The 20,453-nt window shown below is 41.7% G+C and overlaps 1 protein-coding gene across 1 annotated transcript in view; it reads left to right on the top strand.

Annotated features, from left to right (window-relative positions):
- ASS1 (argininosuccinate synthase 1) overlaps nucleotides 1-20,453 on the top strand; it is a 681,159-nt gene that overhangs the window by 269,469 nt on the left and 391,237 nt on the right. The window contains exon 8 of the mRNA XM_044057968.1: nucleotides 3,683-3,753. Coding sequence (XP_043913903.1) covers nucleotides 3,683-3,753 — 71 coding nt within the window. The remainder of the gene's footprint in view (nucleotides 1-3,682; nucleotides 3,754-20,453) is intronic.

The following is a 20,453-nucleotide window of genomic DNA, read 5'->3' on the forward strand; positions in this document are numbered from 1 at the left end:
CCTGTGGAACCGTTGGTCTATTTCTGATATTTTGTAAAGATTCAAAGACATCAGTGTGGTCTGTGAAAGACTTGCTGTACCAGTCGGAGAACTCACAGTGGTGAGTAGCGTAGTAATCGGTGAATGAGCGACACATGTCAATGTCACACCCTAATTTGGGTTGTTTATTTCTAGTTACGTGCACTGTAGCTGTAAAACAAGGCACTTCACTAAATCATATATCCCAGATTAACCCTAAAAACAGAGTTCTTATTGCAGAATTTTTCTGACAACCAGAAATGAGACTAAAAGCTGTATAAAGACAGCATGTTTGTCATTCTTGGATTAATCTTTTCAGATCAGTCAAAGTTTTACAGCTATTCATAACCAAATATACTACTAGCAACAAGCCACAAAACAGCCTTAAGAGATGATTGTAATGCAGCAACGAAACTGTATGTGAACTCAGAAAGCCTGTGTGTGTGTGTGTGTGTGTGTGTGTGTGTGTGTGTGTGTGTGTGTGTGTGTGTGTGTGTGTGTTTGCATGTCTGTGTGCATCTATGTGTGTATGCATGTTTCTGTGTGTGCGTGTGTGTTTTGTGCTGAGTGATGCTTTACTATTACAACTCATGAAATTCTATCTACTGATAACTGTTCACAAAGATAGCTGCTTTCATTGCTTGCAGTTTGTGTGTGGGACAGCTATGAGAACAGAAGGGAGAGTTCAACACACTCTTGACTGGGGGATGGCGAAGCAGTTAGTTCATACAAAGGCCAGATATTCAGTCTTGACTCTATAATGTCTCCATTATTTTGCACTGTGCTGTGGGAAAATGAACTCTGCTGTGAATAATGGCTGTAGATCAGACAAGACTTTGGAACTTTGGAGAGCTGTCCTTCTTTAACAAAAGGTTGCTGCTTTTCTGTATAAGAAGTTGATTGGTGTTTTTCTTGCTAGGTAAACTGGGCTTGTGTGTTTCTTGTTCTCCCCACTTAGCTTTGTGCATTGTTAGTGTTGATGTTAGGAATTAAACCATAATAAGACTTAGTCTTATCCCTGTGAAATATGTTAAGCTGTGCATGTGAAACCAGGTACAATCACTGTAGTTGAGTCCATTTACACACATCAGTATAATGTTTTATAAACGTGGTACAACCTATTTTTGCGCTCCAGTCTGACTTAACATGGATGAATTGTACTGATTTTTTTTTTTTGTAAATAGAGACTTGTAGACTTGTAGGTGAAGATTTAGAAAAAAAATATTTTTGAAGTTCTGTCTAAATTGCATGACATTACTAAACAAAATTGTTAAACTGTAGGGGCACTTGTGGCTAGAGGGTTTACTCAATTAACAAATAAAATAAAAATACAAAAATAATTCAAAGGTAAATTGTTCCATGCACAAAAGCATACTGTATAAATCTGAAAAAAGTGGAATAAACGGTGTTTTTTATAAAGAAAGACTCTTGAATAGATTGGTGTCATGTACACCCTTAAAGAGGAAAAAGAGAAAGGAGGAATATGATTTTCCTGCTCAGCTTTATCAGGGTGCAGTTTATACGAGTGAATTTGAAGAGAATAGACAAAGTATACACAGGAAAACTTGGGTGGCAGTTAGGAGGAGAGGATGTTTGACAGACTTGCCAAAATACAGTTTTAGACACAATGAGATGAGCTCCAGAGCAAATTGTTTAAGTGACTGGTCCAGTGTGCTTCATCAGAACGGTTTGGTCCAGTGTGCTTCATCAGAACGGTTTGGGTCCAGTGTACCTCAGCAGAATGGTTTGGGTCCAGTGTACCTCAGCAGAATGGTTTGGGTCCAGTGTACTTCAGCAGAACGGATTGTGGATGCATGCTTGTTACAGAGGAAAGAAGTGAGAGTTCAGGACAGGAGAGAGCAGATGTTCAAGGGCTCACTCCAACAGGGAGTAGCAAAAGGGGTATCTTGACTTGTGACATCCTAGTCTTGCCTTTTACTTTTCTGACAGGATTTCCTGGAAACTTGAGTAGATTTATTGAATGTACTTAACAAATATGGTTAGTGTATTTAAAATATCTGTACACATCCAAGTATCTTTTGCCCCAGCAGTTTGTGACCTGTCACTTTTTGCTGATTTTTGGCTCAACAAAACCTCACACCACCCCAGCCCACACACCCCACCTGCAGATGTTTATATACCAACTGTGAGGTTATCATACCCCAGATTTAAAGGGTTTTTCTGAGAAATGCCAGTCACAGACTTGGTATACATAAGTTGGGGTTTGTGGTCTTTCATTCTCCATATTCCTGGAATCTGTATTGCAAGTCTTGAGAATTCAAACAGTTACCCTTTCAGAGTACTTTTTCCCGAGATGAGGTAGGCTCAGAGAATACAGCATATAGAGAAGCAATGCAGAGTAGTTGTTACAAACGGTATACAAGAGTAGGTTGGACTTGGGTGTTTCTTTTCCCCAGTTGCAGCTTTTTGAATTATTAGTGTTAGGCATAAAGGCAGACGGCTGTAATCAAGCTAAGTCTCATCCCTGTGAAATATATTAAGCTGTGTATGTGAAACCATGTATGATCACTGTAGTTAAGTTCATCTAAGTACATCAAGGTAACATTTTATATAGTGGTTCAGCCTGTTTTGAGTGCTCCTATGTGACTTAATTCCGCTGAATTCTACTTATCAGTCTTATTTATAAACATGATACAGAAATTATAATGGAGGCATTATACAGTGAAAACTGAATATCTGTCCTTTACATGAACAGACTGCTTTTGCCATTCCCTCAATCAAGGGTGTGCTAAACCCTCCTTTTGTTCCCAAAACTGCCCCACATAAACAGCAAAGCCATGAAAGAGATAAAGTTACCAGTAGATATAGTTGTAGGTTCTAGAAGTGTCACTGAGAGCATATGTTTGGATGGCTCGTTCTTTAACACGAGTTCTCAGCAGGGCCTGTGAAGGAACCAAGAACTTTGTTTTAAGGGGAACATCATCCAGATCTTGCCCCCTTAACCTCACTTTTGCCCCACCTGTGTTTCTATAAATGTCATAGAAATGGAGTTTTCTACAGACGTGGACCAATTTTATAACCCAGACCATCCATTTTGATGTCTGTCTGTTGTTAAGGCTGTTCTCCTCCACTTTCTGCTCACATAATCAGATTGTCATCACTGTGTGTTTCCAATTTGTTGATAATCCTAAATCTGTCCACACCTGTCTTCACACTTGTGGTCTTTACTGAGAGCCTGCATTAATTCAATGATTATTTTGTTCTAATTCCATGTTAGTCTGTTTTTTATTCATTTACGTAAAGTTTCAAGTGCTAAACTATGTAGTCACCTGGAGCTATTTAGAAATGCTCTTTTTGTAATTTGATTGCTGAATACTAGACTTTCTAACTACCACATACAAACATGCAAATTTAAAAACTGGAAAATGTTTGGCTGAATATACTACAGCATTAGAGACCTTTGTAGGCAGAAGTCTTGTCTCTGGCTCTCTCAATTCCTTCTCCGTATCTTGTGATATCTGGTATAACTTGGGTTATGGGGGATTTACAAGAACATAACTCTAGTTGTGTTTTAGAGCTAAATCAATAATACTAGAATAATATTGTCATATTGTTACATTTCAGCTTGTTCAGACTAAAGATCCTGTATTTGATTCATATAATTGTCATGATACTGAATGCTTGTTCTGTTCGTATTTTTCAGAAACATGGAATTCCAATTCCAGTCACACCAAAGGAGCCATGGAGTATGGATGCTAACCTAATGCACATCAGGTGAGACAGAAATGGCTGCATATTAAATAGGTGTACAAAAAAGATACATTTAACTTCTGCATAGGCCTTCTCTGTACCTGATAGGACACCAACCACATATAAAGTGTACGTGTTACATGCGGAATTAAACTGTAATGTATTTTGAGTTCTATATCCTATAGCTTTGTTTTACGTTCTTTGTCTTGTGAGATGTAACCAGATTGTAGCTGAGAAGAACAGCTAAATTCAGTTATACTCAGCAAGTTTTGAGCAGCATGAGGACCTGAAATGTACTCGGTGGTAAGGCATTATTATATGCTTACACACATTCAAATATAGAGGAAACTTTCATGTAACCTGATTTGTTCCATCTTTCTAGATACCTGATTTTATTTCCCAGTATAGCTATCCAGACAAGCTTTGAAAAATCAGTAGCATTTAAGCTATCAATAATCAGTCCCTTAGCTTTACTGCTTTTCTGTGTGCAAAGCTCTGTTACAGTGTCCTCTAATACATGTGAAATGGCCTACCTCTAACTCTGTCTTGTATATGCCTTTTTTAATTATTGCATGCCATTAGCTTTTGGAAACCATTACAGGCCAGAGCTGTAATCGTATATGGTAAGCTGAAAATAAACAGCACTTGTTCTTCAGTTCTGTGCATCCACCCACCACCAGTACTACATATTTGTACACCACTGTTTGAGACCTGTGTTGTAGCAATCTCTGCCAAAAGATGTTTTGTCTACTGATCCCTGCTTGGCTTAATTTATAGTGCATTTATTCTGACAGTGGTATGTTCTTTTGGAAGAATTTAACCTGACATTCGAAATAATGGTGATTTCTCTGTAAATGTCTCCATCTTGCATACTGTCTCAGAATTATACTTTTAAAGTGGTGGGAGTTGTGATCAGTCTTAAGATGCGTGCATAGCATCAAAGATCCAGGCATAGGGTCACACCCATCCTGCTGTCCTGCAGCAATGAGTTATTCCACATTTTGCTTAAAAAAATTGATAGGATGGTTTTAATGGAAAAGATGTGTTAAGTTATAACTTTTGTTAGGTTAAGTCACATAGACTGTCTTTAGCAACAGACTTTTTAGCAACAGACTTGATATCCGTGTTAAAACTTGCTACAGAAAGAATTTTATTTTTATATATTAAGTGCTAGAGCTGTTTTAAAAGGATCTCTTCTTAACTGTATTGTACCCATTTCTTTAAATAATAAATAAATAAAGAAATTTAGCACTTTTATCAAATAACAGTATAGAGGATTAAGGCTGTGAGCTGTAGTTCATGTGGTACAGGGTTTCATTACTTCAGCCCTCATATATCTGCAACCTTGAACAAGTCACTTAACCAGACAGTACATGTGGGCAACTGGAAACTTGGGCTAGGCTTTTAATAGTCCCCAAGGACTGCATGCTTAATAAGGACCTATGAATTTATATGTACAGCACACTACACTGATGACCTGCTGATGTTCTTCGTGTTTCACTGTTGCAGTCATCATATTTGGGTTATTCCTGCCAGGGTAGCCCTCGGCTGGCCCGAATACCAGAGACTTAGTATTTCTCCGTTGATTGCTGTCCCTTGAGGACTGACGTCAGTTCATCAGGCAGCCAATGCTATTACATTAGTCTTTCTTGCCGTGGAGCCCGAAGCAGAAGCAGTTCGCACGAGTGCCGGTCAGACGTTACCTGAGTTTTCGTCTACCGAATTGAAGTTAAAGTCTTCTAAAGCAAAGTACCCCATTGGGGATCCTTTTTTCGTGCACTAACCGATGTCAGAAAAAGTTAATAATTGTCTCGCCTGTAGAAAGCAAATACCACACCAAGACTTCCACTCTTACTGCATCACTTGTTTAGGCCCAGACCACGATGTCCCCCATTGTCGCTTCTGTGCTTTGTTTAATGCCAAAACTATCCATCGTCGGGCCCTTATTGTAGCCAGATATTTTCGTTTACAGTCCTCAAATTCCAATATGGCTGCGGTAAGCCATCCAACTGAAGATCTTCTGAAAAAATGTAAAGATAAAGACAGAGACACACATGTCCAAACCTACCGATGACATTTCTATTAATCTAGTCGCCAGTCCTCCTGTACTCAGTGAGGCACCTTCGCAGCCCCTGATGCCCACTTCAGTTGATTCGCAGGCGACTACCGAGACCCTTTTGGAGTCCAGTATCCCGCAAAACTCTTCTTCGACTAAAAATCCTGCAGTCATCTCTACCTTGGATGGGTCCAGAGCTACTGAGCAGGCACCGGCTTCTGAGGAAGTCCTTCGCACTACCGAATCTCGACACAAACCAACGTCCTCTTTTGCGACTACCGTTCTTTCAAAAACGACCGAGTTTCTTAGGCCTAGTGTTCGAACCACACCCAAGAAACCAACGACCCACTCTCAGGCACCTGCTACCTTGCCTTAGTCTCAAATGCATAAAATGGTGGAAGACCTTATCATACTGATCAGGGAAGCTAAGTTAACCCCTCCAAAAGGAAAAGAGATCTGTCCCCTGTAGTTTTGTCTGGACAAACCTCAGATGAATCTGATGCATCAGACTATGAAGACATGCAATCCTTCTCCACTTATGAGGATTCTGATGCATTCCTTCAGCCTCTCCCCCAGAGGATTTTTCCTCTGGGGAAACCCTGCATACTTTAAGGGAGCATTTCCAATGGGAGAGTCAGGACTACCTTCAGTCTAAAAACAGACTCTGGGAATTACTAGATCTTCCGCAACACAGATACTTGGCCAGCCCCGCAGTCCTGGATGTTGTGGAGGATGTTTTCGTCTAATCCAGCTTGACTCCTGATGCCCTACCTCCTCCTCTTCTTCTTTCAGCTGCTCCCGTTAGGGGTCGCCACAGTGGATCATCTGTTTCCATTTCTTCCTGTCCTCTGCATCTTGCTGTGTCACACCAACCACCTGCATGTCCTCTCTCACCACATCCATAAACTTTATCTTAGGCCTTCCTCTTTTCCTGTTACCTGGCAGCTTCATCCGTAACATCTTTTTCCCAATATTCTCTGCATCCCTCCTCAGCACATGTCCAAACCAATGTAATCTTGCCTCACTGGCTTTGTCTCCAAACCTTCCAACCTGGGCTGACCCTCTAATACACGTATTCCTAATCCTGTCCACCCTCATCACACCCAGTGTAAATCTTAACATCTTTAACTCTGCCATGTCCAGCTCTGACTCCTGCCTTTTTGTCAGTGCTACTGTCTCCAACCCGTATAACACAGCTGGTCTCACTACCCTCTTGCAGACCTTCCCTTTCACTCTTACTGGTACTCGTCTGTCACAAATCACTCCTGACACTCTTTTCCACCCACTCCATCCTGCCTGTACTCTTTTCTTCACCTCTCTTCCACACTCACCGTTACTCTGAACTGTTGATCCCAAGTATTTAAACTCATCCACCTTCACCACCTGTACTCCCTGCATCCTCACCATTCCTCTATCTTCTCTGTCATTCACACACATATATTCTGTCTTAGTCCTGCTGACCTTCATTCCTCTTCTTTCTAGAACATATCTCCACCTCTCCAGGGTCTCCTCCACCTGTTCCCTACTCTCACTACAGATCACAATGTCATCTGCAAACATCATAGTCCACTGGGACTCCTGTCTGATCTCGTCTGTCAACCTGTCCATCACCATTGCAAGTAAGAAAGGGCTCAGAGCTGATCCTTGATATAATCCCACCTTCACCTTAAACTCATCTGTCACTCCCACCGGAGACATCACCGCTGTCACACTACCCTCGTACATATCATGTACCACTCTTACATACTTCTCTGACACTCCCGACTTCCTCATACAGTATCCCAACTCCTCTCCAGGCACCCTGTCATATGCTTTCTCTAAGTCTACAAAGACACAATGCAACTCTTTCTGACCTTCTCTGTACTTCTCCATCAACACTCTCAGAGCAAACATCGCATCTGTAGTGCTCTTTCCTAGCATGAAACCATACTGCTGATCACTAATCATCACCTCCCTTCTTAACCTAGCTTCCACTACTCTTTCCAATAACTTCATGCTGTGACTGATCAATTTAATCCCTCTGTAGTTACTACAGCTCTGCACATCACCCTTATTCTTAAAAATCGGTACCAAAACATTTTTTCTCCATTCCTCAGGCATCCTCTCACTTTGCAAGATTTCATTAAACAATCAAGTTAAAAACTCCACTACCATTTCTCCTAAACACCTCCATGCTTCCACAGGTATGTCATCTGGACCAACAGCCTTTCCATTCTTCATCCTCTTCATAGCTATCCTTACTTCCGCCTTACTAATCCATTGCACTTTCTGATTCACTATCCCCACATCATCCAGCCTTCTCTCCCTCTCATTCTCTTCATTCATCAGCCCCTCAAAGTACTCCTTCCATCTGCTCAACACACTTGCCTCACTTGTGAGTATGTTTCCCTCATTATCCTTTATCACCTTTACCTGCTGCACATCTTTCCTAGCTCGGTCCCTCTGTCTAGCCAGTCGGTACAGGTCCTTTTCTCCCTCCTTAGTGTCCAACCTTTCATACAACTCTTCATATGCCTTATCCTTAGCCTTCGCCACCTCTCTCTTTACCATGCACTTCATCTCCTTATACTCTTGTCTACTTTCTTCATCTCTTTGACAATCCCACTTCTTCGCCAACCTCTTTCTCTGTATACTCTCCTGTACTTCCTCATTCCACCACCAGGTCTCCTTGTCCTCCTTCCTCTTTCCAGATGTCACAGCAAACACCTTTCTAGCCATCTCCCTTACTAGCGCTGCTGTAGTTACCCAGTTATTTGGTAACTCTTCACTGCCACCCAGTGCCTGTCTTAACTCTTCCCTGAACATCACCTCACAATTACCCTTTTTCAATTTCCACTATTTGATCCTTGGTGCTGCCCTTACACTCCTCCTTCTCTTCTTGATCACCAATGTCATTATATAAACCACCATCCTATGCTGCCTAACTACACTTTCCCCCTGACACCACTTTACAGTCTCCAATCTCCTTCAGACAGGCCCTTCTACATAAGATATAATCCACCTGTGTGCATCTCCCACCACTTTTGTATGTCACTCTATGCTCCTCCCTCTTGTTAAAATACGTATTCACCACAGCCATGTCCATCCTTTTCACAAAATCCACTACCATCTGACCTTCTGCATTCCTTTGCTTAACACCATACCTACCCATCACTTCCTCATCCCCTCTGTTCCCTTCACCAACATGCCCATTGAAATCTGCTCCAATCACCACTCTGTCACCCTTGGGTACAGTCATCACCACTTCATCCAACTCACTCCAAAATTTTTCTTTCTCATCCATCGCACACCAAACTTGTGGAGCATATGCACTAACAACATTCATCATTACACCATCAATTTCCAGCTTCATAAGCATCACTCTATCCGATACTCTTCACCTCCAAAACACTCTTTGCATACTGTTCCTTCAGGATAACCCCTACGCCATTTCTCCTCCCATCCACACCATGATAAAACAATTTGCCTCCTGCTCCCAGAAAACCAGACAGGTACTATAGAGTCCCTGGCTGACACAGATATCTTTTTAAAAATCCAACAGCTGACCCGGAGGTCATTTCTCAAGGGCCAAAAGGGATTAAAGCAACCTCTGCTAAGAATCCCACCCACTCAGACAGGGATTCCCGAGCATTGGACAGATGGGGTAAAAAAGTATACACCTCAGCTACTCTTGCTATCAGGGCACTAAATTGTCAGTTCCATATGCTGAAATTTCAGCAACACACCTTGGAACTCCTTAAACAAAAAAAAAATGTCTTCCTTTCCTGCTTGGTCAGAATCTAAAGATTTACAAGACTTAATTCATTCTGCAAGTCAAGTAACTAAACACACATTGCACTGTGGTTTTGACACCCTAGAAGCTTCTTGCAGGGCAGCAGTCACTGGATCTGTCATTAGAAGACATGGATGAGGTAAGGAACAACCCCTGCCAGACCATGTCAAATCTAAATTGCTGGATGCCCTCTTATACAAAGATAACTTATTTGGCACTAAGGCAGAAGAGGTCTTAAAGATGAAAGAAAAAACAAAATCTATGCAAACAGTTAAGGATTTCTTACAGGCCCAGCCCCCTAGGTTCAGCAGGCATTGTCCCTCCAAGCACTGGTCCTTTCTGCTCCGAGTAAACCGGCCCAACCTAGGCCCTGTGGAAACAGACCCCCCCCCCCCAGACATCAGCCCCAGGGAATGCAGAGATCTAAGCAGTGGACTACTTCCATTTCAAAACCAGGGAGTACTAAGCCACCCCCTTATGGTAAGAACTCACAATGACTTACCTCCTCCACCCCCTCCCTCTGCCCACCTTCACTTACCCCTAGGAGGAAAACTCTCCTTTCACTCAAGCACCTGGGCCACCATTACCAAGGACCAATGGGTTCTGAACATTGTGTCTCAGGGATACAAATTTTCCTTCCACACTATTCCATCCCCAAAAGGGTTCCCAGATCTACCTCCAAATCAGTGGGCAGAGGCTCAAAAGCAAATCCTTTCCCTGCTCTCTATGAGAGCAGTACAGCACATTCCTGCAAATCAGATAGGCCAAGGCTTCTACTCCAGACTTTTTCTAGTGCCCAGAAAAGAGGGCACCTGGCACCCCATCCTTAATCTATCCATTCTAAACACCTTCCTGGTGATCCCAAAATTCAAAATGCTCACCCTCCAGCAGCTGCTACTCATGCTCTCCAAGGACACTTGGCTAGCCACCCTAGATCTAAAAGAGGCCTACCTGCACATTCCTATCAGGCAATCATGCAAGAAACATCTCCGCTTCAGGGCAGGATCTCAACACTTTCAGTTCTCTGCGATTCCCTTTGGCTTATCTAGTGCTCCCAGAGTTTACACAAAATGTTTGGCTCCAGCCATTGCCTTTTGCAGACAAAGAAATATTCAGATTTACCCATACTTAGACGACTGCCTTATTCAGGCAGACAGCCAGGCAAAGCTGCTCAAGCACCTGGCCTTTGTAAAGACCCTACTAACCTCCCTATGGTACACAGTCAACGAAAAGACATCCAAACAGGTGCCCACCCAAAGGATAATCTTTCTGGGAGCAAGTCTGAACGCAGCATCCCAGATGGCAAACCTTACACCAGTGAAACAAATTTTCCTGATAGCCTACTTCACTCTACTAGCCACCAGGCCCCAGCTATCTGCAAGGAAGATTCTGCAAGCTCTGGAGTTCATGGCATCTTGCATACCACTCATTTCATATGCCAGACTGCATATGAGGAAACTTCAATGGTACCTAAAGAGCCTTTGGTGTGAACACTCTCAAGACCTGGAAACTCTTCTACCTATAATTCCCTGCCTCAGAAAGGATTTTCTTTGGTGGGTAACAGCATATTCCCACAACAAGGGGACTGCCCTTCTCCCCACCCCCCACCGCCCAGACCCTCACCACAGATGCATCAGACTACGCTTGGGGTGCACACCTGGACAGCAGGTGCATACAGGGCCAATGGAGCTCACAGCAAATCCCCCTGCACATCAGTCAAAAAGAGATGATGGCTGTGCAGCACACCTTGATAGCTTTCAAACCCCTTCTCTCTCCAGGGGTACTCCTGATCAAAACAGACAACACCGCTGTGATGTGGTACATCAACAAGCAGGGAGGGACTCACTCCTACCCTCTATGCAGACTGGCCATGACCCTTTGGCACACAGCCTCTTCCATAGAACTACACCTGTTAGCACAATTCCTACCAGGCTCTCTCAACTCTCTGGCAAACCAGTTAAGCAGAAATCTTCTGGACCCACATGAGTGGCAACTCAACATATGTACATTCACCCTAATAACTCAGAAATGGGGAACCTCAAAGGTCGACCTCTTTGCCTCCCACACCAACCATCAGCACAGCAAATTCTGCACCAGAGAGCATCACTGCATGGCTTGGAAAGTGGATGTCCTGTCCTTCCCCTGGGTCAATCTGTCAGTCTATGCCTTTCCTCCCCTACCTCTCACCCCCAGGGTACTGCTAAAATAAGGGAGGAAAAACCAAGGACCATTCTTATAGCTCTAGACTGGCCCTGACAACACTGGTACCCCTTGTTGCACAGCCTGTCCCCGCTGCCTCCATGGCATCTTCCCTCTGGGTCAGGAGGTTTGGAATCTGAGGAAGGGGAATTCATGCATCCCCAGTTACAGACACTCAATTTAGCAGCTTGGCTTATTCCCTAACCCCTAACCAGTCTGCCATCCTCATTAAACAGGTTCTGGATGTTATCCATGAGGCCAGATGCCCTAGCACCAGAAAGTCTTATGCAGATAAATGGAAAAGGTTCTGCACCTGGATCCAGGCTAAGGGAGCCAATACGGAACAGCCCTCCATCACTCTCATCCTGGATTGCTTAGCTGACCTACTACACAGTGGTCTCTCTTTCTCCTCTATAAAGATTCATGCCTCTGCTATTTCTGCTAATTTTCCCACTGAGCAGTCCCTTTTCTCACACCCTTTGATCAAACAGTTCCTCAGAGGGGCTAGCAAATTGAGGCCCCCCCCAGAAGGGCACCAACACCAGCTTGGGACCTAAACTTTGTCTTGAAAAAGCTCACCCTGCCCCCTTTCGAACCAGCTTCTTTTGCAGAGCTAAAATGTCTCTCCTGGAAGACAGCATTCCTTCTGGTCATCACTTCAGCCAGAAGAGTTTCTGAGCTACAAGCACTCATGGCTGTGGAACCCTTCATCATCTTCCATGCAGACAGGGTATCCCTCAGAACTAACCCATCTTTCATGCCCAAGGTGGTGTCCAGGGTGGCTTTCAACCAATCCATTTATTTTCCCACCTTTTTTCCTAATCCCCAGAATAAGGGGAAAGATTATTCACTCTCTAGATGTGCACAGACAGCTCAGATTCTATCTGCACAGGACTAAATCCTTCAGAAAGTCTGATCAATTGCTGGTTAGCTTTGCTACAGGGGCAGCAGGCAAAGCCATCTCCAAGCAAAGCATTTCCAAATGGATAGCACACTGCATCCATTTCTGCTACAAACAACATGGAAAGCCTCTCCCCAAGTGGGTCAGGACACACTCCACCAGAACAGCCTCCAACTCTGCAGCTTTCCTCAGAGGAGTCCCCACCAGGGACATCCTGGAGGCTGCCACCTGGACATCTGTTCACACTTTTACCAAGCATTACCACCTGCCTCTCTTCTCCAAATCCAGGGCAGGGTTTGTCTCTGCAGTCTTGCAGGGCATCCTAGCCAGCCCCTAGTTTCTTTGACTGACTCCACCCATTTCCTCAGCTTTGGGAATCTACCCAAATGTGATGACTGCAACAGTGAAACATGAAGAACATAGTACAGTCGTGTACACTTACCATAAATGTAGATGTTTGAGTGTATTCACTGTTGCAGTCCTGGTTTCCCTCCCTCCATCCCCCTTTATTCTCTTTCCTTACAAGGGACATATTGGTATTTATTTTCCACTGGTGGGGTTCTTCCACCAGAACCTGGCCTCCAACTTTGGGGGCTCCTGACAGGTTAGGGCAAGAAAAACTGATGTAATGGCATCAGCTGCCTTATTTTATACTACTGACGACCTGATGTCAGTCCTCAAGCGACAGCAGCTGATGCAGAAATACTAAGTCTCTGGTATTCAGGCTGGCCTATGGCTACCCTGGCAGGGATAACCCAAATGTGATGACTGCAACAGTGAATACACTTGAACATCTACATTTATGATAAGTGTACACAACTGTACTTTATAGTGTATGCAGTTTCAAAGTAGAGTATTGTGTCAGTATACTCTTTATGTCCTGTAAGATAAACAAGAAAGTTCCCATAAATGCATATACTTGGGCAGTCCTGACTTTTCTGTTTCTTTCCATGAAAGCCTCTTCTTTCTTCTTGGTTGTTATATACCATATATGCTACCATTTTAGTCATAAACATGGTATGTTCCTACTGTTTCCTGTTGCTGTTAAGTAAAGTGCATCTTTAATTCCCCTACTTGGAACCTTAGCATGGATGATTTGTTTAATTGGACCAAACCATCTTACTTTGGTTATAACATGGAACTTGTGTTGCAGAAATGTTGTCAGCCATTCCAAAATACACAAATTAAGAATTTTTGTTTCACTTTATCTTTTTATTATGACATTTTCAATAAACACATCAGTCGTTGCATTATTATCTTCATCAAAGTAAACCGAAAAAGTCAAATATTTTTGAGGGGGGAGGGCTTTTTGCCCTAGTTGCCTGATGAGCATCAGATCTTCTGTTGGTTATTTGGCCCATTCGCCTCCCATACACCAGGGAGAGAGCTGAATGGTAGGAACCATCACTTAGACAGGGTTTCCTTCTTTTATGACCTCAAGCCCCATGCCTTACACCCAATAACACTTCTGGGGTTTGGCATGCAGTGGACATCAACAAGATTATGTGTCCCACTTCCATAAATGACATGACCCCTCGAGACAGCCATGCACTCCTTGAAGCTTGTGCAGCTCTAGGGTCAGCAGTTTCCGGGCAGGAACTCAGTCATGAGACTGTACTGCCCCTCCCTACCCTGGGGAGAGGTGAGCTGGTCAAGCTGTAGCACTTCCCTTTTTCCCCACATTGGCTCCAGAAGGTGCTCAAGCTGCCAGTCAGACTTGGGTCACCTGGTCATAGTCAGGGCTTTTCCCATTTTTGCCAAAAGAGCTGACAGAAAAATAGTTGGCTGCGCATATAGGCATCATCATAAATCAGTATCCACCTCCATTTAATTATATCAGAAATGCATGGTCTGTCTTGGTTTGTAGTTGATTAGTGTGTTTTGCGTGCACCACTAAAATCCCTCCCTCACTACCATGCACTGCTTTTTGGAGAACAAGCTGTGTTACAGCTACCCACCTCTTGTTTCCCTCCTCATTTATCTGTCTCTGTCTTTTCCACCCTCAAGTGACTTGGCTACTCAGCACGAATCCTTATTTTGTGTGATAGATAGCCAGTTGGCTGTCAAGAAAAACTTGGGCAGTAAAGGTAGTGAATGAATCATCTACGTGTAAGAATGTCATTACTGATGTCCTGGATGGTTCAGTGCTGGGACCTCTCTTTTTCACAATCTATTTCCCCAATATTCAGCTGCATGTTCAAGGCCTGTGGCTACCTGAATTTTCTGACAACTGCACATTAAGGACCCCAAGTATTTCTCCTAGAGACACTCCAATACTTCAGCAAGTACTTAACTATGGCATGTTTTGGTGTACCTGCCATGGTATCAGACTAAACACTAAAAAATGCAGTGTGGTTAAGTATGGGAAACTAAAATTCCCAATTTCATTCCATATCGATAACATCTACTGTAAGCTGCCAGTTGCCGGAGAGCAGGGCACCTACATTGACAACACACTGTCATTTGACCAGTCTCCACCATAGCTTATAGAACATTCTGTTTAGCCAGTCTAATCTCCAGAGGCATTTCCTGTAAGTTAAAAGGAGCCATACTCCCCCACTATATATCCTTATCAAGACAGTCATTCAACCGAATGCACTCTCCAGCATTCACTATTTTTAAGTATTTGTCCAGTTTGAGATACCCGAAAAATTCTTAATCAAAAATATCACAAGAGTTAAATTTCTCAGCGACCCAGATGGGCTGTCTAGCATCTCCCTGTACTCTCCTGCAGGATCCATTGTGGTTATCTTAGCTTAGCCTACATCATACATAACTGCTGATTAGGGCAGAACTATTGACAGACTTATCATTGGTTTTGCACAATTATACATTCACATTTTACACATCTAAAATGACAAGCCCAAGAGGAGTAGACTTAAAAGTGGGTAACTGTGAGGCAACAATGAATTATTTTATTTTTTATTTTTAATTATTTCATGAAAGCAACACAGTTTATCTTATGAGTGTTATTAGCCTTTTTGACTGAATATGGAATGCTCTTTTTTTTTTTAATTTCATATGATAACTGGTTCTGAAACTTTTTCACCAATGGCCTTGCAGAATTGAAGCTACAATTGATAGCTTGTTGGAGTTGATAGGACAGTATTGGCTGCAAAGAAGTTTAAAGGTGAGTGTGGAAATGGAAAGGAAGAGAGAGACATGGGAAATGACCAGGAGATATTAATGGGTGTAGTAAAGTTATTTCATACCTCAGTGAAAAGGTAATGAACCAAAAAAAATCGATTCTGTTTATTTGTAAAGTTTTTTGATGTTGGTACTTGAATTTAGTGCAGATATTGAAGAGAGTATATATTCATGGAATGAGGATATATATAGCCAGTGCTGTCCTAGACTTAGAGATGAGGTGATTGCAGAAGACCATGTAACAAACTTTCAGTTGGTTAGCAACTGTCTGTGATTTATAAAGTATGTGGAGAAAGTTATACAAATGTGTCTAATATCAATACTAGCTGATGATATGTTTGTACATAACTGATTTTATTATTTTACAACTCTATTATGTATAGTGAGTTTTTAGATCACTCAGAGGATCATAGTACACTTCCCTAACGTTATCTTTCCAATGGGTACTCATCTGTTCAGTTTCAGAACACCCTCTCTGCTTCCATTCCTCTACTTAAAGGAGTTCCTCAGGGCTCCATTGTGAGTCCCTTTCTGTTTTCTCTTTTCATTAATAAACTACCACTTGACGTCCCTCACATCTCTGTCTCCCTCTCTTACGTTATGCTAATGACATGGTGTTATTTCACTCAAACCTGACATCCTCGGCCAAACAGTAATAACTACAGGCTGACTTCATCTCTGTTATTAATTGGCTTAATAACATAAAAGTTAATTCTAAACACTTCCAAAACTAAAATAGTGCTGTTTGGTATCTTCCCTAAATGGCAGAATAGCTCTAAATCACTTCTCATCCATGACCATCTTGACAACCCCATTTATCAAGCCATCTCTTTCAAATACCTTGGTGTGTGGCTTGATCCTGCACTGAACTTTCACTTTCACTTAGAACAAATACAGAAGAAAATAAATTCCGTCCTATTTTGGTCATATAAAGTGCCCCACCTTCTCTTCAGACTAACCAGGAATGCCCTAGGCAAAGGCATTTTACTAGCACAGCTTGAATATGGACGTCCACTGGTTGTATCAGCATCCAAGAATAACTCCTCCACCATACAGACTATAAGCAACTGTGTCAGCCATTCAATTACACTCTCTGGAAATGAGCATCATTGTATCACACTTAATAAAGCCAACTGGTTACTTGTCCAACAACATGCCAATCTGCTTCTTGGATCCCAACTCTACAAGCTCCTCAAAGAACACTTCTGTCTTTCTGTTGCATCCAACCAACAGCTTCAGAGAACCCCCCCAGTGACAATATAAGAAGTCTTAACTGCTCTGATCCACTTCTTCTGTGTCCCAATACCAGACTTCATTGCACTAACCATGCTTCTCCATCTTAGGCTCCAAATTCTGGGAATCCCTCCCTACCGATCTTAAACACCTCACATCTTATCATTTCATGCTCAGCTTAAAGATTATCTCAAGTTCGAGTCAGTTTGCAAATGCTTTCCTTCTTGAAACATCATCCAATTCCCCACATTCACCTTCGGCAGTCAGGCACCTTTATCTTCCTCACATTATTTCCCTGCACTAACAGGTGGCATCTCCTTCACCATGTGTATGTTGCACATAGTTCATTTCTGGGTGCCCGTACCCTACTTCTGCTATCTTTTATACGTTTTGCTCGATCCCTTTGTTATTTCAGTCTCTTCTTCTTTTTCTTCTTCTTCTTCTTCCATCCTTACTCGAACCATCCTTTCCTACTGTCCCCCGTACTACATACTTTATGATCATTACTGTTATTGATTCATTGTTATTGATTAATTGCCATCTTCAAATAACATTTTGTTTGTATTCATAATAATTCTTGTTAACTTGCTTGTCTGCTGTTATTTGTATTTGTCGGGGCTGAGACTGAAATAGATCCATTTGAATCAATGCTGCACTACGGTTACCAAATTGAATAAATATATACATTTCTGTCGGTAATAATACCACAAAATGGAACCACATAACCCCTCCTGAATTCCCATGTGAAAGTACCCCCTCCCCAACTTATTTATAAAAACTCCACAGTGGCACAACAGTGGGGAAGAGTACAAACTCTTATTTATCACTTAACTTTCAACAAAATTGTTTTGCAGTATCAGTACTGACTGAAAGTGCTTTGTCGGCCTGTCTAACTCACCTGTTTCTCTGTTAGTGGAGGATGGGCCAGAACTGTGTAATTGAATATCATTGATGTAATCATTAATATAATGATACTCCAATATAATGATGATTCTACTCTTATTACCACTGCACATAGCATCCCCGATCTCTTATCCCTAACTCAGAACTCCTTTTCTTCTGTCGAAACGTAGCTTTCTGACAATCAACTCATACTTAATCCTAAAAAAACTAAACTCCTTCTCTTCTTTCCTAAAACAGTGGCACATCACAAATCCTACTTTTCCATCATCTCCCTCAACAGTACTATCGTTATACCCGAACCCCATACCAAACTACTAGACGTCATTATTGATAATGAATTAAGATATGACATCCACATCCACCATTGTATAAAGAAAACACACCAGAAACTTGGTCTACTCTATCATAATCAGAAGTTTCTTACACCTTACTCCAAAATATCCCTAGCCCTGTCCATCCTATTACCTTGTCTTATGTATGCAGCCCCCCATTCTTACAAATACTCAAACTACTCTACTTCAAACTTGAACAAACTTGTAATAAAATTCCCAGATTTGCCACTAGTCTCCCTTATAATTCCCATCACTGTCTCGCCCTTGAAGCAGTCCAATGGCCTGAATTCGCTAACCAACTATTACTTTAGCAACTACACATTACCCATTCAATCCTGAATGACCCCTGTTCCTGCCCCTCCATCTCTAACCTAGTATCTTATTATAGTATCTTATTACAACCCCCATAGTCTCCTTTGCACAACCAGCAAACTCCTACTTGATATCTACAAACCTAAAAAGAATATTGGAAAATCCCTCTTCAAGTATTCTGTAGCCCATGCCTGGAACACACTTCCCTTAATATAAGACAGATCTCCCAGAAATACCTGTTTAAGCACAAACTTAAAAACTATCTACTAAGGACTTGGCCCTGCCCATGACTGATCCCCGCATGACAACTTTATAATTTACCCATCCTCTAGTCATCTAATCTATATCACCTCCTTTCTTTCTCCTCTTCTCTGTCTTGAAATTCTGTATCATTTTATTCTGGATTTTATATTCAAAATATATTCGTGAATTTAAAATTTAATAATTGTGTCAGCACCATGTCTCTGTCAAATACATTAAGTGCATCTCATATCTTATACCAGTTCTGTAATCTTAATGTTACTTTTATTTTTATCTCATCTACAGTATGTAATGATGTTAACTGTTGCTAATATTCCTCATGTTATGTCTTCTGTACAACTGTTCATTTTTGTTATGTTTCTAAATTTTTATAAGATTGTGAGCTAATTGGAGCTTTTCTCCTCGGGTCTCCACTGAAAATGGGTCTGTGGCTCAGTTGGAGTAACCCGGTTAACAAATGTCAAATAAATAAAACTATTTCATCTGAAGTTATACTAGCAGTTATGTTATTAACTTCTTCTTTCGGCTTTTCCTGGTTAGGGGTCGCCACAGCGGATCACCTGTCCACCCATGATTGGCAGTGGAGGTTTACATTGTGTCAAGTTGCCAGCCCAGCGCCCAGTTATGTGATCAACAAAAACTGAAGAGAGGATTAGTCTTAGTACTGATCCCTGTGGGATACATGCAGTGAAGGTTCCTCGCTAAGAAATGTGCTTCTCATTTGGATATTGAATGGTCTACCTGTGTTGCAATTACTGCCTTTGTTTTTATAAAAATAAAGACTTGAAAGTGAACTGTAAGCCTAGAAAATAGAGGCTTATAGAAGATATGCCGAGGTCTTGATATTTGTCAGAATTTCAGGAGATGCTTGAAGATGAAGCAGAGGTTATTTGAGTAATTCTACAGTTGCTTATGAATGAAAATGAAGTACAACACTTTCAGAGATATAAAAAGAAAGTGCTTAAAGTTGTTGCTCTGAGGGGTGGCTAGAAAAATAAAAAAATACTGCCTTATTTTTCTTTTAAGAAAAAAAAATATTTGCAAACAAACTTACTGTTCAAAATTGATAAACTGATAGTGGCAGATCTGTAAGGAAATAAATGTAATAATTTGTGACTCTCTCTTTGGCATGATCAGTTATAAAAAAAAAAAAAAAAAAAGATTGTGACATTGATTTGGCAACACATGTATGCACTAATAGAGCAAGATGTTCAGAATGGAGTTTGTAATGCTTATGACAACAGCAGGCCAAGAGAAACTGTGGTGTCTTACTTGGTTCCTGGAAAACAATGAAATAAGAGTGGAAAAGATTGTTTTCATTCTTTGAAGAGTAAAACTGAAACATATTTTGTTTCTCTATTAAGTAAACATTTATATCAGCATCTGAACTGTGATTCCCGTTATTCAACGTTTAGAGGCCGTGAAGTCGGCAGATATTATGAGAAGAGGTGTTATCAGCGCATTGAAAACTGTACTCTCAAGGCGTGACATTACATGTGATTATATATAATAATAGTCCACAGAACCCCAGTGTGGAGTTCAAAACACTGTGAAAATGTCACGTTACGTTCAGTCTCAACTGTGCACAATCTAACGGTCAAGAACATG

The sequence above is a fragment of the Protopterus annectens genome, chromosome 16.part0 (genome assembly GCF_019279795.1).
Source record: "Protopterus annectens isolate FY-2018-M chromosome 16.part0, PAN1.0, whole genome shotgun sequence".
In the NCBI taxonomy this organism is placed as follows: domain Eukaryota; kingdom Metazoa; phylum Chordata; order Ceratodontiformes; family Protopteridae; genus Protopterus; species Protopterus annectens.